Source organism: Podarcis pityusensis (assembly GCF_964106645.2).
Source record: "Podarcis pityusensis genome assembly, chromosome: 10".
NCBI lineage: Eukaryota > Metazoa > Chordata > Lepidosauria > Squamata > Lacertidae > Podarcis > Podarcis pityusensis.
In genome coordinates, this window is record NC_138035.1 from 22,991,971 (window position 1) to 23,018,805 (window position 26,835).

Genomic DNA, 26,835 nt, shown 5'->3' on the forward strand with positions numbered 1-26,835 from the left:
AGCATTACTGCTTGGCAATTCATACTTGTTTTACGCAATTTGACTTATTGATTGTCTGCAAGGAACCTTCCTGTGATCTAGGTTTTGTGAGGCAGAACCAAGATCAGATCAGTCAGATTTGCCTGGTCAAGTGCATCTTTCATTTCCTGTGAGTCCAACCACCCAAAAGCTAAAGGGTCCCCACTCCTGTTAAAAGGTCACAACAAGGTTATTTACACGAAGCGTTCTAAACACTTGCAAACACAAATGCAAAATATTATTATAACTTTATTTCCACCCCACTCGGTTATCTCTGCACATTGACTAACATGCACCAAATCCAGAACTCCACTCATGTTTACTATGGGGACTGGAATATCTGAACGCTTATGAAGGCTAACACCCTCCACACAGTCCATGAAGAAAATTGCAGAGCTATGGATGCTGAACAGTGTACAAGACTGCAGCTTAAATCATTTCGCTGAGCCATTCAGCATTTCACAGAATTCTTTTCTTTGTTGAGCCCTTTCCTGTAGCAAGGCTTCTTCCTCTTCCTTTCTTTTTGCACAAAGACATGAAGGGTTCAAAGCAACTTAACTCTGAGACCCAGATGATTCAACACGAGGTACACATCCACGGGGTACTTTACATGCACACTTCATTTGCCACTTAACTGCATGCCTCCTCAGTTTATGCGTAGGGAACCTGAGCTGCACTGCCTTGCCTCTTGAAGGACAACCTCTCCATGGTAGGGTATGGCAAAGAGGGTTAGTTTATACATTACAGATCTCCAGAAGGAAAGTAATTCTCTGTAGAGAATCATAGGAAATGCACAGGTCGCTTGTAAGGTATGACATGCCTCCACGTGAATTTCCATTGTATGAAGAGGCCTTGAGATGAAACAACGCCTATATCACATGCAACAGTCTGCATGTGAGTTTCTGCTAAATCTAAAATACAATAAAAAGCACCCTAACAAAGCTCATTGCTAGGCTTACTTCACTGGGGCTGACTTCCAAGTGCACAGGGTTTCAGCTGAGCAGCCTGTTCCTATGCAAAGCTAGGTGTGCTTAAGCACGTTAATTTTGACAGGCTTAGTCACGCTCAGCTATGCTTAGGATTGGTCTGATTGTTGCTTGAATCCAACATCCTTCTTTTATCTCCGTGTTCATGTAAAAATGAGGAACTCCTAATTGATTTGAGCGTCTGATGTTTGCTGTTCCCGCCTACCACCATTCTGGCTGTTGATATTGGTCTGGTTATTTAAAAAAAAATCCCAGCCAGCTATACTCCTTCTCTCACACAAGGCACTTTTCTTTTGAATGGCCTATTTTTGAAATCATCATGGCAATCAGAGGTTGTGTAGTGATTAATCTCCAAAACTTGCTTGCTCTGTTTTTAGTTGGGGGTTAGAGTAACTGGCTGGGCGAGTCTGGTCTAGGCACATTTGGCCACTACCTTGCTGAAGTGAAACAACATGCCCAGCACCAGGAGTTGACCAGGTTGGCCATCAGTTGAAGGCCCCAGCAGCTCAGAAGAGCCCCTCACCAGCCTGACCTAGCTGTGTCACCTTACTGTCCTCCTAGCCAGGCCTCTGGGAGACTGTTATATATTTATTACATCAAGTTTAAGGTTTTTAAAAGTAAAAAAAAATCCCAACAACAACAACCAGAACAACAATAGTTACAAATAAAACAAACAAAACAAACTAGTGTTCTGTGAGTTGTGGGAGGGTGAAGAATGCCCTCAGACTTGGTTATACGCAATAGATTTGTAACACATGACACAAAATTTATCTGCTTCCAGACCATTTCTTTCAGCCTTTACTTTAAAGGTAGGATTTGCCTAAAGGTACATTTTTTCACCTTTGGTGGACGTGCCCAAAGATTAAGGCTTTCTGGGAAATGATATATAATGAATTAAAAAAGGTATTTGAATATACCTTCCTTAAGAAACCAGAGGCCTTTCTCCTGGGCATAGTCGGCCAAATGGTGTTAAAAAAGGATAGAACTTTCTTTATGTATGCAACAACAGCAGCAAGAATACTTATCGCAAAGTACTGAAAGACACAAGAACTTCCCACGCTGGAGGAATGGCAGATGAAACTGATGGACTATATGGAACTGGCGCAAATGACTGGCAGAATCCGTGACCAGGGAGAAGAGGTGATGGAATAAGATTGGAAGAAATTCAAAGACTACTTACAGAAACATTGCAAAATTAAAGAATGTTAGAGTGATGTTGGACTGAAAATAAGCGGTTTCCAGCTGTACAGGTTAAGGTTAATGATAGATCAAGACTAAAGATTAGGATTAAAGATGTTTAATGAAATGGAAATTTGACAATTAAGAGGTAAAATTTTAATGTTATATTACATTAAGACTAAAGATTAGGTTTAAAGAAGTTGAAGTTATATATTTCAATATTATATTAAATTAAAGACTGGGATTAAAAAAGTGGAAAAGAAATTGCTGGACAAACAATTTGGATTGGAATACAAAAGAGGGAGGTATGAGGAAGTCCAGAAAATAAGCAAATTTAAAGACGGAAATGGAAAAGAGATATTGGGTTTTTTTTTAATTGTTATGTTCTTTTTTTATTGTTGATTTTTGTCTTTTGTGTTTTTTTTATTTTCTCTTTGAGATTTGTATGGTGTATTTGTGTGTTTTTCTTTGATGTTTTTCTTTTCTTTTTTTGGTTGTTTAATTTTTGATTGAAACTTTAATAAAATTATTATTAAAAAAAAAAAATTTAAAGGTACGATTTGCCATCAGAGCAGTTTGCCACATTTCCTTATACTGCAGACTCAGCAAGTTGGAGTGTGACTGATTCCAGAATTTGGTGGTTATTAATCTAGCTGCCACAACAAGGAAAAGTATTAACTCTTTAAAAAGAATATTTTGAGACTTGTTAAAAATAGGCAACAATGCCAATTGAGGGCTCATTATATATATTTTGGCCAGTTATTTGATTCGTTTCATTAAAAATCTCCAACCAGAATGTGAATGTTTCTTTGCATGGCCACCACATATGGAAACATGTACCAATTTCACCACAATTTCTCCTGGGAGACTGTATTAGCACTGGGCAGATGGCAATGTCACTTTCGAATGGAAGCCAAATGGCCTCCACTTGCAGCTGCTGCCTTGGAGCGATGGTGTGTGCAGCAGTGTTGAGGGTGGGCACCCACTGGCGGCACAGTGCCAAGGACCCCCAAAGTCTGGCACTATGCCTTGGACTGACAGTTGCTAGGAATTTCAGGTGGGGAGGGTGCCGTTGTGCTCAAATCCTCCTAATGGCCTTCCCATGGGCATCTGGTTGGCCGCTATAAGAGCAGAGTGTCGAACAAGATGGACCAATGGCCCAATCCAGCAGGCTCTTCATATGTCCTTGTGTTCATCCAGTACCTCAGGGAACAACACACAGCCAGTTGCCTTGCCTGTGCTGCAGTGATGTCATCAGGCTGCGCCAAGAAGCTGCAGCTTACCAGAAGCCCATATGGAGCAGCTTGGGGGAGAGGGGCTCTCAGCAGCAAGGAAGCGAGGAATGATAAGCTATAACTGTGGCATCTGAACTACAGAGCTTCAGGGCTGTGAGAGCCTAGGAGAGAAATAGCATGGATAAAGTTCACTGGGGCTGTAATTCTCAACACACTTGCTCACAGGACATAATGGGACTTACTGCTGAGTAAACATGTCTAGGTTTGTGGTGCGAATGGCTCACATTTACAGTGGTATCTCGGGTTAAGAACTTAATTCGTTCTGGAGGTCCGTTCTTAACCTGAAACTGTTCTTAACCTGAAATAACACTTTAGCTAATGGGGCCTCCTGCTGCTGCCGCGCTGCCAGAGCACGATTTCTGTTCTCATACTGAAGCAAAGTTCTTAACCCGAGGTACTATTTCTGGGTTAGCAGAGTCTGTAACCTGAAGCATCTGTAACCTGAAGCGTCTGTAACCCGAGGTACCACTGCACTTCTAATGCCTATTGTAAGGAATGAAACAGGATAATGCCACGTATGCCTCCCTTTGCTTTTTGGGGCATTGGATCTCATCGCTTAACCCTAGGAACTCCGCATCAGTTTTGTGTGGCGCTCAGGGGCGTCAACTTGTCCCCCCCCCCATTTGGAGGGGGTGCATAATGTGACACATCACATGATGTCACGTGAAGCATCACGAGATGCGTCTGCCCAGTGGGACATGCTGGGGGGAGAAGGAGGCGGAGTGTGGTGCTGCTTTGCTCCACCTCCTCCTCACCATGGCATGCCCTGGGGCGTGCGCGCAGAGGGCAATCTTCACTCTTGCTGGTCCCAGGCCCCTCCTGGCTCCCAGGCGGGGGTTTAGGTGCATGGAAGGCACCTGGCGTTGGTGGGGGATGTTGGCCCCCTCAATATTGGGGGGCTCAAGCACCCCTTATACCTGGCGCCGGTGGTGGCATTCCACAGACAGCATCATGACAAGCAGAAGTGAATTATCTACCTCGCCTTGTGTTTTTGACAATGCCAGCTTCCAGGTTTTGATTAAGTGATCAGTTACATAATCCAGTTATATCCATCTTGAATCCCCATTAAACTAGCCGTTGACAGGATCCACCTCCACCCTCTCACCTCAGTGAAAATGCGAAGTTGGTATCTTGCTATCCATCTCACTCTTCTTTTTTTAAAAAATAGCACTGGCAGGCACTGTTCTGGAGTATTGTGGGTCCTTCTCCCCACTCCTAGACCTTCTCCAAGTGCCAGGAAGCACTCGATATTAAGGAAATATCACACACGTTGCAAAATTTTATCAGGTTTTTTTTAAGGTAAGAAACACTCTTGTTTTGCAAATTGGAAATAGAACACCAAATATTGCACACAACTTAAACACATTCTTTCCGCCTTTTTAAGAACACCTTCTTTGAAACGGAGCTGATTGTTTGTGCAAAATGTCCAACTCAAATGAATCACCACTGGGTGACTCAGCAGCGGGTGACAAACAGCGCTTGTTGTTCTTTGCTGCTGTCCTGCACAACCTGTTTTACACACGTCGTAGGACAAATGTGGGTTTGCAACAAGCATATATTTTTAAAAGGGGCTGCAGCCAGTCCTAGCACTCCTCCTGACAACTTTACCTGCACAACCCCAACTGTTTTTAAACAGATTTGTTGTATTCAAATCTTAAAGTCTAAGGTGAAGTGTAACGCCTGAAAAGACCCTTGCTTGTCCTCAGCTAATAGCCAGGGGCTGTATGTGCTAAAGTTTTGCATGGAAAACTGGATGACTTCTCAATCTTGTTTAAATTATAAAAATAGAAGAAATGGTTGCAATTCTTCTTTTTGTTATTTTGCATCATTTGCTTTGGTTTTGCTAGTCATGCATGTAGACACTAAAATCCCCCCCCCCCCCGGCAACCACTGGAAATTTTATTCAGTCATCACTCTGCTTCTAAGATTTTGGCAGGTGTTGCTTGCAGCCATAAGGATTAGAAACATGCTTTTTGATGAAAAATGGCAGGTTATCAGAAGGATGAATTCTGTGTCCAATACCACACCAGGCACCACAGGATAATAAAGCTATGCTATGTGTTATAATAATTCTTTTTTTCAAAACAGGCTCTGCATCTTAGGCAAATACTGAGGTAGCAACAGCATTGAATTTCTATAGGATAAGAGCCGCAGGAAAACTGGTCCATGATAAGGAACCTAGGAAAAGTCTCCGGTGCCACTCTTTTCTCTTTCCCTGACTGCTTGCGAGGGGAACAATCCATCACAGGTCAGATATTGACAAGGAAAGACTGGCTGGAGACAAAGCAGTGTATTCTGGAGGATCAAGAAGTTGCTAGACGAAGTCATCCCAAAATCCCAGTAAGCTTTTCAACCACGTAAGACTGTCATTTCTAAGAAGTGAGCTTCCAGGTGACCTAAGAGCTGAGCTACCAGGTGAGACCCATGGCGATGTATTTTTGGACAAACAAAACAAATCGTGCAGTAGGAAATTGAACTAATAAGCTAGCTGAAAAGACACAGAGACTGAAATGATTTTCATAACCCGGATAGGGCATGGAGGGTTCAAGGAACTCAGCATGCCAGCAAAAAAGTGGAGGTTTTGCAAAGAAAGGACGTCAGTCTCTACCTATAGCGCTGGTAATGGCAGATCATAGAGGCAAGGGAAAGAGCAGGGTCCTACTTTGTTTTCAGAAGCAAACCTTTAGATTGGCTGACATTCAGTGTTGCCCATTTAACATTATCACAGGGTATGGAATCTGTGGCCCTCCAGATGTTATTGGACTCCAACTCCCATCAGCTTCATGCTGGATGGCCAATGGTCAAGGATGATGGGAGCTGTAGTCCAACATCATCCGGAGGGCTACAGGTTTCCCATCTCTGATCCAAAGAGTCATGGCCAAGGCCAATGGACGCCTGCAGATCAAACAAGCATTTGGGATGGAGTGCACAGGGCAGATTCACAGCTGGTTTTGTCACATGGTCACTATTGCCACATGGATATAATACGGTGAGCAACAACACCCGAGCAGCCACTATTTTCCAAAGCAGTGTTTTCTGTAGCATGTACAAGAAGGAGATGGGGGGAGGAGATAAGGGAGAAAGCAAGATGGGAACCTATTCACTCATGTGGATTCTTCCACTTTGAAGCAGTTTAGCCGTCATAATTTAGCCATTCATAGCGATGCAACTATGCACCCCTAATATTTGTTAGTTGTTTTCATTGATAGGTTGGACTAGGTGGGCTGGGCTAGATGGACTAGGTCTTTGGTCTCATCCATCAGGGCTCTCCTTATGTTCTTATGAAATATGTTTTTGCTCTTATGGATAATTATTTAAAAAGAGTCATAGCTAAGGGGCAGTGCATATGCTACGCATGCATAATACTCCAAATTCAATCCATGGAATTGCTAGTCTAAAGGATCAGCTAGTGCAGGCTTCCTCAACCTCGGCCCTCCAGGTGTTTCTGGCCTACAACTCCCATGATCCCTAGCTAGCAGGACCAGTGATCAGGGATGATGGGAATTGTAGTCTCAACACATCTGGAGGGCTGAGGTTGAGGAAGCCTAAGCTAGTGGGTGATGCGCCAGATCAGGCAATGCTTTGACTCAGGCAAAGCCCACTTTCCTTTTTTAGGAAAGGGATTTCATAGGAGAAAGACTTCTCCGGTGCAAATGCTCCTATAAATAGAGAAAGCCAGTGAGATTCATGAAGCATTGCTGGATGCAGCTTTGACCTCACCTTGGGGCATGTCACTCTGGTAGCGGGTGGCTAATGGCAAAAGCCTGCAGACAACAGGTATGAGCATAAAAGCTTTTAGGGGGTTGCCGGAGACAAAAGGTCAGCAAAAGCAGAGTTTTGGGAGAAGTGAAATGGTGTCATAAAACTGCAGAGCAGAGAAATGACGCAAGGCAATAATGTACTCTGTCCCTTGTGAATTGAAATGCATAATGCTGCCAGGGAGCCAGTGTGTGATTTTGTGTTCCTGCTCCCTTTTGTCAGTAGATGACAATGGTTGCAGAAGGAGCTTAACTTGTGGGGGGAAGGGCATGGAAGAAAATGACAAGGGCTGGGTGGGAAAGAAGCTGGACCTCTCGGAAGGCCTTTCTAGGCACTCATCTCCTTCCAAGGAAACTGTACAGGTGTTGCAAACCTGCCCTTCACATGTTGTTGTACTACAGCTCCCATCACCCCCGACCATTAGGCATGCTGGCTGGGCCTGATGGGAGTGGGACCCCAGCAGTATCATGAAGGCATCACGTCAGCATCACCCTGGCATTATACCAGCAAGGTTTCTGGAGAATCAAATACGCAAGTTTGTCTTTGCGCAGCACTGATTGGAGGGAACCAGTGACATCATAAACACATCCTCCCTGGGAATGATTTCTCCACCTTTTAGAATTGCTTGTTAAAAACTGAAGGGAACCCATGCACATTTAATAAAATAAATAATGAAGGCAGAACTGGGAGAGATCCCTTTGTCTGAAGGCCTGGAGAGACACTGCCATTCATGTGTTGACAGCACTGAGGTAGATGGACCAATGGATCAATTCGAAATAAGGCCACTTCCTCTGCACCTATGTTATGAGGCTTACAAAGAGTTGCTCCTGGCCTGTCGTGTCCATGTTAAACAAGTGTGAAGCGTATGCTGTAAAAGCAAAAGAAGAACGCAAAACATCAATGGGAACCAATTGAGGGACCTGTCCACTTACTGCCCAAGGCTGTAATTTGAATGAAAGAGGAAAGATTACTTGGACAATTATTTTCAAACCTCATTGCAAACACAGTTTTGAGTTACAATACACAATGCCTCCTAAAGCGCTGTTTCTTCACCATGGGATTCTAGATGTGAGAGTACAAGATAATAGTCCACAAATGATTCATTTTGACAAATCCCTTGATGTAATCAGATTCAACATTCAATTCAAATCCTTGTTATGCTGAGTAATAGGAGCTGGCAGGAAAAGGAAAAAAAACACGCCGGTGATAAAGAGCTGCATTTCTTAAATAGCACAGGGATCCCTGAGGCAGACCTTTCAACTCTGCAGCTTTGAGAAATAGGCTACTAATAAGGTTGCCAACTGACCAGAAAACCCCCCAGCCCAGCCTAGTCTGCTCTTCTGCTTGGTGTGCAGAAATCAGCAAGTGACACTTTCCACAGCAGGGAGTTAAACATGATCACCTACCAGTGCCTGAAGATCAAGCTGCTATTAAAAGCACAGCTACAGTGGTTGTCTACAAAGTTGGCACTCCTCTATGCCAATATTAAGGTTTATCTACCACGCTTTCTTACTGCATAGTGTATGTATATACATATAGGTATAGGTAGGTGTGTGTGTGTGCGCACACATACACAGAGGGAGGAAAAAGTAAACTAGTATTATCTAAGCTGGTTCAAAATGTTTATTTCTTTTCTGAAGTTTCCCATATCAAGATTGCTACCAAATTTAGGTAAAATGAGCTTCACAGGAGCTTGGTCTATTAGGACAAGACAAAGTATTTTCTGAGATTTGGGCTGCTTCAGATGAAGATGAGCACAATAGATTTCTCAAAGCCTGACCAATAAGCAGTTAATATATAATTTTCACATGCACTGAAGTTAAAGGTGACATACACAGAGGACTCACCATATATTTTTTCACCCCCTCATTGAAGTTGGGAGTGAAGGAGGAGGCTTAATTGAGAGCTTCCTGGAATAGGTGGCTTTGCGAAGGGACTTGACGAAAGAGGGCATAAGCTCACCATAATGTAGGTCTGCATATTTCTCAATTCAAGGTATTCAGAGGCCCTGAGCATTGGCTGTCTGGAAAATCCCAGAGGCTTGATGGCTTGCCTGGCTAGTGGTGTCCTCACATTGCTCAGCTTGATAGGGTGACCGGATGTAACAGAGTCTCCTGTACATTCAACACTTGCATGGAAGAAGAGGGAACATTGGCAGGAGATACTGCCAGTAGAGGCTGGCACCCATTGCAACTGGTGGGGCAGAAGACAGGGAGACCAAGACTACGTAGGTGCAGCCAGAGCCAATGACATGCAGAGGCACCCACTGAAGAAAGCAGACAGGTGGGGGCTGGTCAAGGATAGACTGAGGTTGGTGGGGCAGTTCCCTATTTGCCCTTCTGCACCAGCCTCCACCGCATGCAGAGAAGGAGGTAAATTGCACCTGCTGAACTACCCTCCACCAGGGCCAGGGCCTTTTCAGTGATGGCTCCGACCTGGTGGAATTCTCTGTCTAATGAGACTAGGGCCCTTCGGCATTTAACCTCCTTCCGTCGGGCCTGTAAGACAGAGCTATTCCGCCTGGCCTTTAATTTGAATTCAGCCTGATCTTTTATTTCCCTTCCCTTCCCTCCCCCTCCCCTTTTATGAAGGTCACCGGCTCTGAGACCCCACAGCTAATTCTCCCCTGGCCTCCTCGCTGGCCCAAGTAAGACTAATTCAGCCAGCTAGCCCTGGTGACTAACTAATGCTTATTAGAATTGATTTCTGAACTTTGAATTTTATTGTTATTCATGCTTTTATACTGTATTTTATGCGGCTTTTACAATTAAGTGTTTTAAATTTGTTGTTAGCCGCCCTGAGCCTGGTTTTCTGAACCGGGAAGGGCGGGGTATAAATATATATATATATATATATATATATATACACATATATCATCATCATCATCATCTCCACAATTACTAAAATCCACCGCTGAACTCCGTTGCCATCTAGTCATGCTATAGGTTTGCACTCATTGGGGCTGGATTCAATGAATCTGTTCTGCTAGCACCCACAAGCCCCCGCTCCCAAATCTGCTTGCAGGGTCAGGAGGACCCCCAGAACAGTGTGCAGGAGGAGGAGAGGGGAGATTGTTTTGTCAGGTGAGCAGAAATCCTTGTGCTAGATGAAACCATCTCCTTGGCACTATGCTGAATTCCACCTCTTAAATCCATTGTTCCAGTGCCAGCAACACACTTCCAGTCAAGATGGTGACAGGGCAGGCAGCTAGCTCTGAAGCTCTGTAGAAACGCAATTTTAATTGAGTTTTAATGGGTTTTAATTTCTTTTAAAACTTCTGTTTTTGGTGTCAGCAACACAACTGTTCCATACCAGATATCCATGCAAGGCCACTTAACTTACATATAATTGGGAAAGAGCTCTATAAAAGAAGGTTCTGGGGTCTACATAACACTACATTCAGAATGGCCAGTCAGTTGTCTGCAGTTGAAAGAGAGTGAAATATATTCCGTTCCAAACAAGACATAGCAGCAAGTCTGTTAATGTGACCAGTCATCTGTAGCAATGCCATATGTCAAAACCAACCCTGAGGGGTGCTCCTGGAGGACTGTCACGAGAGGCAAATAAACTGAATGGAAGGAAAACATTGGCTTTTGTGCCTGTTCATTTGTTTGATACAGGGCTGGCAGCGGTCTGATCCGTCCAAGAATACCCTGGATGCTGGTAACCCTGTCCCTGTTTAAGTCTTCCTCAAATGGTCAACATAGCAAGTTCACCTCTGATTAAAGAGGCTCCAAATCATTGGCTTTTTCTGGCCTCTGCAGATAGAGCCAGGAAATCAACTGAACAAAATTCATCAATTTTCAAAAGCTGTCTGCTTTGAGATTTGAAGTCAATTTGGCTATGATCAGCTCACATGGTGTGTGTGTGTGTGTGTGTGTGTGTGTGTGTGTGTCTTATTGCATCAATCCAAAAACAAAGCAGCCTCTATGTGATCTGGAAGCCACCAAAGCCCAGAGATGGCAGCTCTTGACAGATGTTGAACATTTTAACCTTCGTTCTGAAAACGTTGGCTTGAGTGCTGAAGGAATTATCCATTCTAATTCACAGGGAGTCCGAAGATTGGGATCTCTTTTTCTGGTAGGGCATCTTTGCTTTTCAAAGCTGAGCAGCAGAATTTTGAGGGCTGAGTCCTACAAAAACAAACCCTTCCTAAGCAGGAAGCAAGGGGCAGAAGGGAGGATCACACATAAAACCCTCCGCACATTGAATGAAGGTGCCGAGGGGGCACAGAGCTGGGCAGTTTGCCCCAGCCCACTGCAGCATGAGGTGCTGCCCACTGTCATAGCTACTCTAAGAACATAAGAAGATCCTGCTGGATCAGGCCAGTGACCCATCTTACAGTGGGCAACTAGAGGCCTATGGGAAGCCCATAAGCAGGGCATGAGGACAAGGGTACTCTCCTTTCCTCTGATTTCCAGCAGTGGGTATTCAGAAGCATTACTTCCTCCAACCATTGAGGTAGAGCATAGCCATCTTGGCTAATAGCCATTGACAGTCTTCTTCTCCGTGAATTTGTCTAATCCTCTTTTAAAGACATTTAGGTCAGTGGCCATCACTACCTCCCGTGGTAGCAAGTTAAGTGTATGGAGGATTTTCCTGTCCTGAATCTTCCAACATTCGCCTACATTGAATGTCCATGATTTCTAGTGTTATGAGAGGAGGAGGAGGAGAACCTCTCTCTCTCTCTCTCTCTCTCTCTCTCTCTCTCTCTCCACTTTCTCCATGTCACACATCCTTTTATAAACTCCTATCACGTTGCCTCTTGTACGCCTTTTCTCTAAACTAAAAAAATCTCAGCTGCTGCAAGCTTTCCTCATAGGAAAGTTGCTTCGTAGGAGAGTCACTCCAAATAAAATTCATATATATGCAAGGAGAGCTCTTTCATGAAAGGACGTATCCTGACCAAGGGGAAACACACACACCCGGCAGATGGAGGAACTCCACCTCTGTATGTGAGTGGAAATCCTTCCAACATCCATTGGATGTGTGCACATGGAGAGAGCATGGTGGTGTGCCCCAACAGCAGTGAGCAAGGGTAAGCCACATGGCGAGGGAGCTCAATAACCCAGTCCCCCTGGCCCCTCTACATCCTTTTGGTAACATGGAAGGGTCCATGTGATGTTGTTGTTGGCTTCTGTCTATCTCCAGAGACAATGGAATGTGCCTCTGGGGGTGAAGGCAGGCTGCTGCATTGGCAGCACCGAAGTGTCCTCCCTGGGGCACAAACCATGTGAACACACCCAGGATCAGTGCTTGGAGAGAGCTGCCTAATGGTAGGGTTGCCAAGCTGTCTCCAAGTAGGCTGCAGTCAACTGCATTTCATGCTGTCAGATCCCCCCACAATGGATGCAGAGGTTTATTTGGATGGAGACAAGGAGGCAATGCATCTTGGCTTCTCCCTCCGCCCACAACCTCTTAATGCCGTCCCTTCCCAAATCAACAGTCAGCTTACATTTGTTCGTTTTAGTTACCCTAAGGGGCAAGGTTAATGCACCTGTGTTATCTGTGGGGCAGTCTTTTGGGAGGGGGGTAAGGAGGAGTGGGAGGGATTTGGTGGGCCTAGAACATCACCTTGCCAACAAAGGTCCGTATAGTTAAAGCTATGGTTTTCCCAGTAGTGATGTATGGAAGTGAGAACTGGACCATAAAGAAGGCTGATCACCGAAGAATTGATGCTTTTGAATTATGGTGCTGGAGGAGACTCTTGAGAGTCCCATGGACTGCAAGAAGATCAAACCTATCCATTCTTAAGGAATTCAGCCCTGAGTGCTCACTGGAAGGACAGATCCTGAAGCTGAGGCTCCAATACTGTGGCCACCTCATGAGAAGAGAAGGCTCCCTGAAAAAGACCCTGATGTTGGGAAAGACTGAGGGCACAAGGAGAAGGGGACGACAGAGGACGAGATGGTTGGATAATGTTCTCAAAGCTACCAGCATGAGTTTGACCAAACTGCGGGAGGCAGTGGAAGACAGGAGTGCCTGGCGTGCTCTGGTCCATGGGGGTCACGAAGAGTCGGACACGACTAAACAACAACAACAACAAGAACACCTTTACTAACAGTAGGGATTGTAGGGTGCCCCAAAACAACCTTCCAAACGCCTGCCTCTGTCTCCGACACAAGACAGCTAATGAGGTTATGTATATGATTCCTGATGATGTGTCTATCATCACCACTAGTTTCACATTATGCTAATTCTCTAAATGGCTGTCTGCATTCTAATAGGCCTTCATTTCCAGTGCTACAAGGGACACCAAGCAATGGATAGCCCCATCAAGATGAAGAGCCAATTCTGGTCAAAGACAAATGCTTGAAGCGGAGAATTCTGCTTCAGTGCATTTAAACCTTCAACATGAGCTGTGACCTGTAGATGGAGGCCTCAGAAAATGTGCAGAGAGAGGTTGGGAAACTGAGGCTACTTCTAGAGGTATTCATGGGGGTAGGTTTTCATTAGCATGAAGCTCAAGGGGTATGCAGGTTTGTGTGTACGCACACACAAGCCCAAGTCTTGCTCCTGCTCTTTGTCATATGTGTGTGGAATCAATCCTCTTTCCTTGGCTAATTTCTCCAAATGGTATCTCTGGGACTTTGCCTTTGAGTAACTATAATATCTCAACTTCTCTTACGGGTCTGTGGTTCACATGAGACATAGCAAAATCACTGAATGGCCATTACATTCTTTGCTGCTCTTAGCCCAACTTTCGTGCTGTATTAAAATCCCCACTCCTTGAATTTGAGAAGCTCACTTAACAACTCACTTCATTTTGTAGAATTGACATTGTTGTCATTCTTTGCCATCCCACCACTCCCTGTGTTTATTATCTGCAATGACTTTCTATTTTCTTCCAGATGGCTGGCAAGGATATTGAATAGCGCTGGGTCAAGAATTGATGTCTGCGCAACATTTCCATTTAATGATAATTTCCCTGTTAACAGTTACGTTTGGGAACCTACCATTTACTCAATTTCTAATTCATTTGACTTGTGTTCTTATTGATCTTGGTGTAGTGCTAGAGTCCCCCCCCCCCCATCACAAGTTCTAAATCAAATACATCACTGAAGTCTTAAACATATTATGTAGTTGGCACAATGGTCCAACTCCCCCATTACAGAGCAACCTATGTAACTCTCACTAAGGGGAAACTCTCCCAATTCTTACTTCCTGGCTCATCTTGGGTTGTTGAAATGTACCAATGGCCCATCTCTCTGCATATGGAAGTGCTGTAGCTCAATGGTAGAGCATCTGCTTTGCATGCAAAAGGTCCCAGGTTCAATCCCCAGCATCTCTAGGTAGGGTTGGGAGTGACTCCTGCCTGAAACTCTGGAGAAGTGGTATCAGTCAGTGCAGTCAATGGTATAAGGCCACTTCCTGCATTCCTATGTGTTGGGCATGCCATGTCTCAATTATCAAAACTCTGAGCCTAGAGGTGTGGCCAGGCCCACAAGGTCATGCCTGATTACAGGATCCACTTTCCCCATCAAGCCCCTCGTCTGATTCCAGCGTTTACTTCCTATAAACATTCGTCTTTTTACATGAGAGACTGTGATGATACTTGCGAACTGGAGATTGTTAAGTACTATTGTTTAATTGCATACTGAACTGGAGAATGCCTGCATATGTATTGCAGAAGGTTTAACACTGGAAAATTCAATTGGGCTATACTGAAGCCCTCTCTGAGCTCTAACAGGTTGATAGTTAACTGTTGGTGTTGTCAGCCAGCTCTCATGTGGTGTTTAACTTTAGATCACATGAGGGAATTCCATTGCAAATCTCCATCCTGAAGGGAGTTGCCTTTGAGTCTTTCTCTGGAAGCAGAAGAAAACAAAGGATGTGATATGGATGCCTGTCCAGGAGCAAATAGCCTTAATCTGGAAGGCAGGCTATGGGAGATACAGAGTTTGTTTGTTGTTGTTTTTTGCTCTGATCGTAATTAAGTTACATATTTAAGAAGAACAACCTATGCTTGAATATGCATATGTTTTCCACAACTTTCTGGGTGTATCATTGATTGTTTTGTACCTGTTGTGTGAGACGAAGTTCTGGTTAGTAAAGCTTTGAATCATAATTATGGGTCTGGTCAATTTCTATTTCCAAAAGGAGTCAGTTTTCCATGCAACCAATTGCTTCAAGATGCACAATATTAATAGCTGCAATAGAGATGTCTCAGTTATTGCCTGGTTTGGTATTATTTTTTAAATCATTATTTGACCCCTGCGCTTCGGGCTCTAGAGTTAGAGTGAACTGAGAGGTGGTGAAAATAAAAGTTGGTGTCAGAGGTTAGTGACAGTTCTGCAACAGGAGACAATTTCCAGAGTTGCCTTTCAAACTAAGGGGCTGCATAGTTTATGAAGATCTCTGGGCGAGATTGGGTCCCACATTTCTTTATTTAGATTTCATAGTGGAATCATAGAATTGTAGAGTTTGAATGGACCCTGAGGATCATCTAGTCCAGGGGTCAACAAACTTTTTCAACAGGGGGCCGGTCCACTGTCCCTCAGACCTTGTGGGGGGCCGGACTATATTTGTTTTTTGGGGGGGAATGAATGAATTCCTATGCCCCACAAATAACCCAGAGATGCATTTTAAATAGAAGGACACATTCTACTCATGTAAAAACACGCTGATTCCCGGACCGTCCACGGGCCGGATTTAGAAGGCGATTGGGCCGGATCCAGCCCCCGGGCCTTAGTTTGCCTACCTATGATCTAGTCCAACCCCCTGCAATCCAGGAATATGCAGCTGCCCCATATGGGGATTGAACCTGCAACCTTGGCATCACACTCACACACTCACAGCAGTGCTTCCAAAGCAAGTTGTGCAAATCAGCAGTAAAGAAGGCAGAGTCTGAGCAAATAGTTTACAAAGCACAAAGAGGACAAGAGTGATTCAGCTGCAAAATAGTTCTGGTGGCCTGTTTGCTGCCCCATTTGTACGAATAAATGATCAGGTTAGCAGTTTGCTCATGCGGGCAAGGAAACATGCTCAAGGAACCAGAGGAGAGCATTACTTCCAGAAATGCAGGAGCAGCATCCACGATCAAGGTGGAAGTTCCTTCTTGTGGGTGTATGCTGATACTCATCTGATATCTCTCTCAGGACTGTGTCTGCTCATATATATATAGAAAGAGATGCATAATCCAGATTCTGTACAAAGAATCAGTCACAGCTGAATATTGTGGCTTGAGCATTATTCAACTTGAGCCAATTTGCATAATCCAGTCCACTCCCCCCCCCCTTCTATTTTATGCCATTTATTCTGTTCCTTTCCTACTCGTCAAGGCGGGTAAGAAACTATACAAAGCACCAAAGCCCTATCTCCAACTTCAAGCACGAGAAATTTTGCACAGTCGTGCCTGCGGAGCCTGAGATTTTGCCAGGCGTTGCCCACACATTTTCAAGCATATCTTGGCAACCGCAGGAGCCGGAAGCCTGCTTATTAAATTAATATTAAGAATAGAAGCTTAGATTCTCACGAAGCTGGATTCTGCTACCAGGGCCACATCCTGACTGCTCATGGGGTCAGGGCAAGCAGGAAACGATGCTCGCTGAAGTGCACAGCTTGCGTGTGCAACTTTTCACACTGATGAGGGGAAAGTTTGAATTGGAGGAGTTCAGAACGCAAACTTCCCTCATTTAAAAAGCCTCAACCCCACCCCACCCCCTGCAAATTGGGTCTAGATCCCTTTGCATTTAGATCAAGTTCACAGCGAAATCAACTCCTATTTAGGGAATGGGCTAATCTGCCAATTTCATTTTCTCATCCCCCCCCGCCTTAAATTCATTTCCATAGCAGTTTGCAATTTTTTAAAAAAATAATTAATGAAAACTTATTATTTATCTTCATGAAATTCATCAGTGTGACTTTATCCTTGTTTGTATGCAATTTTGCCCAATGCGCAAATGTACTGCATCTTTATATGTTTACCTTGGCACATGTTTTCTTGTACACATTGCTTGGCTGGATAACAGAATTGCAAAATTCAGAGACGTGCAAATTTTGAAACCTTCGCTTACACTCTCTTTGTTTCATAAAGTGCAGATTAGCTAAAGGTAAAGGTAAAGGGACCCCTGACCATTAGGTCCATTCGTGACCGACTCTGGGGTTGCGGCGCTCATCTCGCTTTATTGGCCGAGGGAGCCAGTGTACAACTTCCAGATCATGTGGCCAGCATGACTAAGCCGCTTCTGGCGAACCAGAGTAGCGCACGGAAACACCGTTTACCTTCCCGCCGGAGCAGTACCTATTTATCTGCTTGCACTTTGATGTGCTTTCAAACTGCTAGGTTGGCAGGAGCAGGGACTGAGCAACGGGAGCTCACCCCGTCACGGGGATTCGAACCGCAGACCTTCTGATCGGCAAGTCCTAGGCTCTGTGGTTTAACCCACAGCGCCACCCGCGTCCCTGCAGATTAGCTAGGTTTGCCTTTAACTGCAAACTGAATAAAAATTCTCCCCCATCCCTACCCCTAGTACTACCTACCCATTCTTCTAAACTAGAAATCAGACCTTTCCTAATCTGGAAATTATAGGTGCATTATTACCTTCTGGGGAGAATGGGATTTGTAGTTTCCTCTGGCTTCTAATTCAGTTCAGGAGGCAGAAGGAACAACAGATCCCATGCTCCCCAGCATGAAATGACAGTAAGAGCTATCATGTCCCCAATGAGCCCTCTCTGCCACCATTCACTGACCCCCCCCCCCCTTTGTCTCAAGGGTAAGAGTTTTGAGCTTGGGAAAGAAGGAGAAGTGGTGGATGGGACATTCATCCTCTTTTCTCCCTAATTCTCCTTATGAATACTTTAAAAAGACTTCACAGGGTTTTTCTGAGCACTCACAAGGAAAGCTTGCAGAAACTGAGATAAGCTAAGAAGAGTTCACTCCTCATTAGCTATTTATGCAAATGAAGTGTCAAAACTGCCCAATCAGGACTGCAAGCTTTAATACAAGAATTAAAAAGAATACCAGTTATTTAAATTACTGCACTTTGGAGCAAGCTCCCTTTGGTTCTCCAAAAAGTAATTTTGTTCAGACCAAGAAACCTTTGTGGATTCTATTCCCTGCCAAATGTTTCTGCAGAGGTACTACGGCAGTGAAAAAGCACTATTGATAATTGTGAACAAGGTGTCGTGTGCATCTTTGGACTGGTGGGTTTAAAAATCTCATTGGGCAACTTACGATAGTTGGGGGGAAAGAATTATAGCACTGTCACTTTTACTTGTTTCTTTAAGACATCTTAGAGAAACACAGCACTCCCTGTTTCACAAGTTAAGAAAATAAAGATTAGCAATGAGGAGAAGATTGTTTGCTTCAAGACAAGTCCCAATAAGAAACTGTCACCTTCAGTCAAGATCCTCAGAAAAAGCATGATTACTGCGGCACAGCAATATGTGATTAGTTGATTAAGCAGTAAAAAGCCAGACAGTTAATCGATTAAAAGATCTTTATCTAGTTGCCGGCCGTTGTTTAAACATGAAAGTGCAGCTTAAATTTGGTCTTATTATAAAACTACTCAGAGCTACAAAGGAAGGATCACTTTCAACTTTCTTTCACGACATTCATGTTTTGAAGGCCTCGTTTCTCACAATACCTTTTTGTGGCACGCCAGCTTGTTTCACAACACCAAAAAATGAATGACAGCCCATTTTATTTAAAGCACACAGACAACCCCCCCTCCTCAAAATGTCTCGTTTCAACCTAGTTCAGTTATAGATGATTTAGACTGCCATCCTATAGGCTTACGTGAGACTGTGTTCCATTGAAACCAACCAACTTAAACCAGTTTTAAATCAGTTTGTCGTGGCTTTTCTTGAGCAGTCAAGGAAATGGTAGTTTTGTGAGGGTGCTAAACAGAAGTGCATCCTCTTCCTTAAAGGATTTAAAAAAACCAAAAACAAAAAAATCCATTTCAACATAATGTCAACATGCCCTTGTTTAAATCTAAAGCCTTCATCTCTAAGTCACAACCCCACCCACCCATCTGTCACCTGGAGATGATAATACAAATATACTGAGTAGAATCCAGTGTATGGCATGCCCAACTGGATTCTATCTGAAGCCCAAGATAGCAATTTGCAACAGCCCTGATTTAACCAAGGATGAGCCAGGGCCAGCTTAACCTGGATCTAGGCCCCAAACTGAATTTGGGTGTTGAATTTGGGTTTTAAACATGTGGCCAGGAGCAGAAGAGGGGGAGAGAAGGAGACACACAGAGACTTGACTGGTAGCGCTTTAAGTAACTTGTAGTAGATTGAAAAAGGTCTCTGAATCCCAGTTGTTTAGCAATACTGTCAAGATAAAGCTTTATTTGTTTTCCAAATCAGACTGGTGGCAGGAAGGAAACTTACGAGCGTTCACCACCAAAACCAGCACAATCGCTTTTGTGACTTTTGTGATTTGTCCCCACAAAACACCCCATCACAGTTTCTTCCTATATATTCACAGGGCCTTTGCTGCACGATACCAAATGTAACAATTCGCTGATAAATGTATCTATGTACTGGCTCACTGGGAAAACTTCAGAAATTCATATGGACATGTGAGCTCAGCTACTCAGCAGCCCCTCTGCCTGAGTGATAATTCCTGGCATCCTGATACCTGAGTGCCAGACAGGTAGCCATTCCAGAAATAACAAACCCAGATGAAGACAAAAGGGTGTGATTAACTTGGCTGGGAAACAGGGAAATGTAAATATCTCTTTTGTTACACTTGATGGGTGTTTGGTGGAGGGCAAGGAGAACCATGGGGCAGGGTCCAGGATGCTCAGATTACTGCCACCAGACCTCCCCTTTCATGATGCAACTGTGATGTAACCGTGATGTAGTTTGGGGGGGGTGTAACATGGGGATTAGCAGCTAATAAAAGTTTGGGGGCTCTTTTGTTCGGGGCTTCCATCTTGTCCCACCTTGTGGCAGATGGGAGTCCTGTCGCGACAGTCTTCAATAAAGACCAAGTCCACTGGCTGCTGTTTTGCTCTGGTATTCCTGGCTGGTGTCCTTGTTTTTTGTCCAAGGGCGCCCTTAGATACCTCCGTTAACAAGAGGAAAATAAGGTGTGCATTTGGGGTGTACTGAGTTAGCCCTCATCCTACAAACTCCTGTATAGAGGATATGCCCAGAGGTGTCTTGTTCCTTAATTCTGGCATGCCCGCACCCTTACCCCAAACATCTGAGTCACTATATTGCAACTGCCTGTGGTTGATGGATCTTGTAAACAACAACCACAACATGGATCCCACAGAATTGAAGTCTACCTAGCCCTGCTTCAGACGACCTTGTCAGGATTACTGACATAATGCAAGTGAATCGAGCCCTTAGGAAAAGTGCCATATAAATTCAGGAATTGCTTGTGGTACCAGATTTTTAACAAGTTGCTGCTGATTGGCATTAATGCAATGGCAGAACTGGGACACAGTCCCCCTGGTACTTTGAAAGGAAGCGGCTCCTACAAAATGGAGACATGGAGAAGCAAAATGGCATTTGATGGCAACCTCTTTCCCCCTTACCTCCCATGAGGAAGAGAAGTCCTGCCACATACTGCATAAGGCCTCGATCCCAGCAGCAGCCCAGCACCCCGATAATCCATCCGAAGAGGATGATGGCCACAGCCATGCCCATGAAGCCTGCTGTCATTCTGCGCAAGTCTGCAACATGAAAAAGAGACATCTTGTTAATAGCGCTCATGGTTTGTCTCATTGCTGTTAAGGGAACTAAAGATCCCAGTCTCGCTCTGAGCAGCTGCAACATACAAAAGTCAAGTGGCCCCCAGCCCACCGCCGTACAGTTTTGCATAGAGATCGGTTGTTTGGTTGGTTTTAAAGAAGGAGAGATGCAAAATCTCTTCTTTTCAAGTTAGACAGAGCTCTTTTGCATACAGGAAGGGGGGGGGGGAATGAGGAGGGTATTTCTTATTTAGCACCACAGACAAAAGTTGATTACTTCTGCAAAAGAAAACCATTTGAGAGAGATAACTGACCACATGAAAATGACTTTATCACTATCATTGCTTGCTCATATACCCCAAGTCTTCGAGCAGTGAAAATTCCAGGAGTGTAGAATGTACACATTTCCTTTGCAATGGAGGATACTGGAAACTGGCTGGAACTTTGCGATATATGATTTACTCACATGTTGAGCATAGGTGGAGGTTTTGCCTCTTAAAGCCACTCCAACACATGCTGCTTCCCTATCAGATTTTTAGGGTGGAATGAGGACGTCTTCAGATTGTTGCAGGGAGCTCTCTGTGTCTGATGCTTTCAGTCCCACCCTAAGAAGCTAAAGGCTTGTACTTGTGGTTGCTGCTTCCAGACAGACCTCACTTGCCCCCTGTCATGTGTGTGTGTGTGTGTGTATGTGTGTGCGTGTGTGTGTGTGTGTGTGTGTGTGTGTGTGTATTGGGGAGAATGAGTAATTTCCACCTATTGTATTTAAACAAATCTCTAAATAGTTTGCAACATAGGTTGCGGCATCTTGAATAAAAGGCATATGCCATGAGCAACAACAACCCCCCCCCCCGGATAATTTCGATATCCTATAAAATGCAATAAACAACTAAAATGTGAACCGCCCTGAGACCTTGGGGCATAGGGCGGTATATAAATTCAATAAATAAAAATAATAAAATAAATAAACAGAGCATCCTTCTTAACATCAAAATAAAACACCACACATAAAAATCTCCTACCAAATCACAAGGGAAATTTCACATTATAAAATATAGTAAGCTGCTAAACAAAATGCCCTCTGAACAACAGGAAATAAAATACATGACAACTGAAAAGCAACTAAAATGTATAAAAGCCAGTTTTTAAAACAACAACAACAACAACAACAATTTGATTGACAATTGCTCAAAAGAAAAACCAAGTCTTCTTGTAAGACTTCTTGGATCATCTCAGCTCCCAGTGAGACACATCATCTGGCTATTATAGGCTATCCATCTTTCGACAGGTCTTAAGAGGTATTTATTGCTCCATTTACAAAAAGATTGGGGGTGGGGGTGGCAAGTAACAACATATTGCCTCCCTATGCCAAATGCTTTATTTATGAGTATTCATTTTAAATAAACAAATTAATGATCAGACATGCCAGAAAGAGAATCTTTCTGTTTGTTGCCGTTTCCTGGCCTGACATAGCCGCTGCCGAGGGCAGTGCTTGCAAATGGCAGTGGTGTGAAAGAGGGGTTGTGAGCTGGTTGTCTGAATTGCTCTTACTTGTCGGATGCAATCTGGCCAGCCTTCCTCCCATGTCATAACAGCCCGCTCAGAAATGTCAGCACTGAGGATGAGTCTATTCAGAGCAATTCCTCCAATGGGAAATGAATGTGTATGTACAGCAGCGCAGCGCTGAATCAGCACCCTACAGCTATTTAGGAAGAAGGAGGTCAGACTAGAAAAGAAGTGTGTCTTCTCTGCTAACATGGCATCGCAGGACTTGGAGAAATCCCGTGGGTCTCTCAGCTGAGAAGTCCCAATAAAGTTTATTCAGCACTTCCTCTTTCCAGCTGAACACAGCAGTTCGAGTGGTGACTGGGGCAAGGAAAACAAGGAGACGCCCCATTAGGATGCAGAGTTAGAGCAGCTCCCCTTAGCTGTTTGAAGGTCTCCCCTCCATCACTAACCTGTGGCTTCTGCTCCCCTCGTAATTTAATCCAGGGTTTCCCAGACATCTGAGTCCCTTGGCTCCTTGATGAGCTGTTGCCATAGACTCCAGACCAAATGAAATAAAGTCAAGAAATAACACCTGCCTCCTGCCTGGCGTTCCTAGGGAATTCTAAGAACCAAAACATCGGTGCAGTTTTGAAATCAGTGCTTAAAATCAGTGCAGTTTTGAAAAGTCCAGTCCGCCATCTTAATTCAAAATGGCATTGAGTTGTATCCAACCATAGATGTAAACCTTGATCTCACAAACCACTGTGTAGAATGCGGTTATGGTATCTTGAGAGTTGTCCAAACGCATAGCTAGTCTTCTACCCACTTTGGAGCTCCTCAGGGGCAGCTCCCCACATTGGTGCATCAGAAGAGCACATCCTCTACAAGCAGATGTATCCTAGTGTATCCAGATTACAAATCAGATAGCACTCTGCCTGAGGACAAGTGGGAGCTGGAAATCCTTGCCAGCCTACTATAAATCATCTCATTCTGCCCAATTCAGCTAGTCGGTACATTTGGAAGTATGAGTGAGCATGGTAGGCACCAGCCACAAAATGGTTGCCAGGGGGAGCCTGTTCCCTAACACAAAATGGCCACCATATTGTGCGTGGCATAATACAACATGGCTGCCATGGGGTGTGGCATAATGGCTTCCAAGTTTAAAAGAGTAGAAAAAGGGATAAGGCCATAAAATTGCTTGGGCACCTCCCAAACAGAAACTGAGCAGGAGGAGCAAACAGTCTTCTATGCACTGAAGATTTTTGAAGAGATGCCTACTGAGACCATTCCTGGGCACCGTAGGAGGTATTGGTGGGCACACTGGCCCCCATGGGTGCCACATTGGTCAGCCATGAGCTAGTGATCGATCCGTAGATCTCAATTCACATTCTTCCCTCACTTTGCCCTACATCTATACCCACTTAAACCTCTCTGCTTGCCAGAAACAGCCCAAGACATTTTGCTGCCTGAGGCCAAGGCCAAGATTGCACCTTCCTCACCATATGATGTACAGAAGTAGACTGGACTAGCAGATGGGTCTTACTTTGGCACAGCTGATGGGATGGCATCCTCTATTATACCTGAGGCTAGCCAGGGGTGACACAGGGCGGAAGCTCTGTCTTCCAACATCTTGCTGCCACTGCCAGCCCCCTCAGGATTTGCCTCCAAGGCAGCCACCTCCCTCTGCCTAATGGTAGGGCCTGCACTGTGGAGTTGCCTTTAAGCAAGGGAAGGTTCGGCAAGCCTGTGTGAGCAAATATTCTCTTATCTCCCTCCTACCAGAACATTATGCTGCATCAACCTTAAAATAATCATATAGAGCTTTAGGAACAGCTATTTTTGATGAATGGGCTGTTAAGGAACAAGCTAGAGATTGAAGGATGAGATCTCTGTGTTATCAGCCCCTCAGGTCTCTGCTCGGGCCTCCTGCAAACTCTGGCATTAAACACTTTAATTTAGGCATTTCCAAAGATACCGTACATTCTTATTTTAATTTGTGTGTGCGTGTGAAGACCATTTAATACAGGGCCGGTTGCCAGTGGGAGTACAAGGAAAGAAGGGCCAGCATAGAAATATATTAACTACAGCAAGGAAGTGATCTTTCTCACAAAGATCTTTTTTATTATTATTTTCAAGTTTACTCTTCTATTAACATTTAAATTGAAAGCCCCTGCTTCCAAGCTCCACGCACGAAATCTGCATTTAAATCGATGCCATTTAAAAGTGAGAAGAAATGTATAGCAATGTGAAATGCATCTCCATTTGCTTTGTCCTACAAATGATTGAATGTATTTTTCTTCAAAAAGAGAGAGAGTGATGAAATTAGAAGTGTATTAAAATCGACATGGAAAAGAGAAGAGCGACACAGGAAATTACACAATTGGAAAGAGTTTTAAGCTGCAGTCCTGTTCACATTAACTAGGGTTGCCATGTGTCCAGACATATTCGGAATACTGTAGCTGGAAGCAGTGCCCTGGAGGAAACCGGCAAAATATATGGGGAAATCTGGACGTATGGCAAGCCGTATTGGCAGTGTCATTTTTGCCATTTTTTAAAAATAGCTCAAAAATGGCACTTTTTGAAATATGGCAACCCTACATGAACCAGGGAGTAAGGCTGCAATCCTAAACATATGGGCTATTTTTTGAGCATTCATCCTGATTTGTTTGCAGGGATATCAGATTACATCAGCTACACAATGACCATTAATTTGGGTTGTTGTTGTTTGCAGGTAGGCTAAATGATGTTGCATCAAAGCAAGTGTATCTCCCCTTTACTTTCCTTATTGCAGATGAGTCCGGTATTTTGGGGAACGGCTGTGCAAGAACTTCTCATCAACTATAACTGTGCAACCTGAATTTTCCAATATGGACTGAATCCCACACAAAAATATCAACCATCTATGAACAGCCCTATCTCCCAGGTAAGTGAGGTAAGACAGCCTTAGTTCCACTGAACTCTATGGAACTTATGAGTTATGAGTAAACATGCATAGGATTGCACTATCTGGGGAGGCTATAAAGAAAGGAACATTATTCAGTAAATGGCAGTAAAAGATTGAAATCTTTGGCTTCTCTGTGGTTGCCCCAACTACAGAATGACCTTCCAAGGGAGATACATTTGGAACCTACTCTGTATTTTTCTTGGCACCAGGTTAAGACTTTCTTTCTTTTCCCAGGCATTTTAGATTATGCTATTTTGAGCCGCTCGGATGGTTTCATTCCTCTTAACACAACTGCATTGTTGGTCTGGGTTTGCAATGTTTTTGTAATTTTAAACTTCTCGGTATACTGCTGCCCCAAAATCCATTTTGCGATGAAGGGTGATTTATACATTTTCAATCGATAAATCCATAAATCAAGAGAACGAGCCGTTGGCTTCAATATTTGGGCACTTTCCCTCTGGCCTGTGCCCGTGGCAATAAGCATTGTTCTTTGTTGAAAAAAACATTATTGCTTTATTGCTGTTGGGAAAGCGTCACAGCTCAACAGTAGCACTAATGCTTTACGTGCAGGAAATTATCTCCGGTTAAGTGGATCAGAGAGGGGATGAGAAAGGCCTCTGCCCGAAACTCCAGAGAACTGTTGCAAGTCAGAGTAGTGGACTAAATGAATAGTTGCTCTGACCTGGCAAAAAGCTGCTTCATATCTATCCCAGGTCAAAACTTTCTACAACCTACCTGTTGTGAAGAACAAAGGGAAGCAATCCTAACCCTCAAACGGAGGTGGTGGTGATAGGGAATGGCATACCCTCCAATGTGACATTATGGGAAACTGAGATGCCACCTTCCAGGGCTGCACTTCTGTATGAGTCACGTGACCTGCCTGAGATCACCGTCTCCCAAAAGTGCTTTTTGGGGGCATGGTGCCCAAGAAACACACATTTTGGGACACTGTGTGAAATTGCAGGGCCCCCCCAAAAAACTGGCTGCCATGCTCTCATGAGGAAAAATGGGATGTGCCCCCCATTTTCCTGGGACAGTTCTGAGGTTTGGAATGGGCAGAGGTGTCCCTCTTCGTGGATCTGCTTGTGGTGGGCTCCATGCTATGAAAGCCTCTCTTGTGCCCACCAAAAGGCATAGGCTGTTGGGGAGCTGCTACTGATTGTGTTCCTACCAGTGGTAGCTGGAACAAGACCCCCAAATGGTATACTTTGGGAGCAGAATATGGGAGGAGCAGGGCTGCCCAAGGATCTTAAGTTGGCCCATTGATGGTTGGGTGGGCACATGCTAGGACCCTATGCATTGCCAGCCTAGAGCTGGGGAGAGAAGGAGCAGGAGAGAGAGACAGCACCTCTCCATCTTCTGATCTGGCAACAGCCATCCAGCCATTGGATGCGTTGATGACTCAGTCACTCAGATTCTCCCCAGGGCTGAGTGGCCCTGGATTCAGATTCCCTTGCCTGCTAGGTCCTGCCTGCTATGAGCGCAAATCCTTTAGTTTATAAAGTAGT

General features: G+C 44.3%; 1 protein-coding gene across 2 annotated transcripts in view; it reads right to left on the reverse strand.

Moving 5' to 3' along the window:
• The window catches only part of TMEM178B (transmembrane protein 178B), a 265,442-nt gene that overhangs the window by 10,879 nt on the left and 227,728 nt on the right, over window positions 1–26,835 (reverse strand). For both annotated transcript variants that reach the window (XM_081024072.1, XM_081024073.1), the window contains one exon: window positions 20,740–20,877. In XM_081024072.1, coding sequence (XP_080880198.1) covers window positions 20,740–20,877 — 138 coding nt within the window. The remainder of the gene's footprint in view (window positions 1–20,739; window positions 20,878–26,835) is intronic.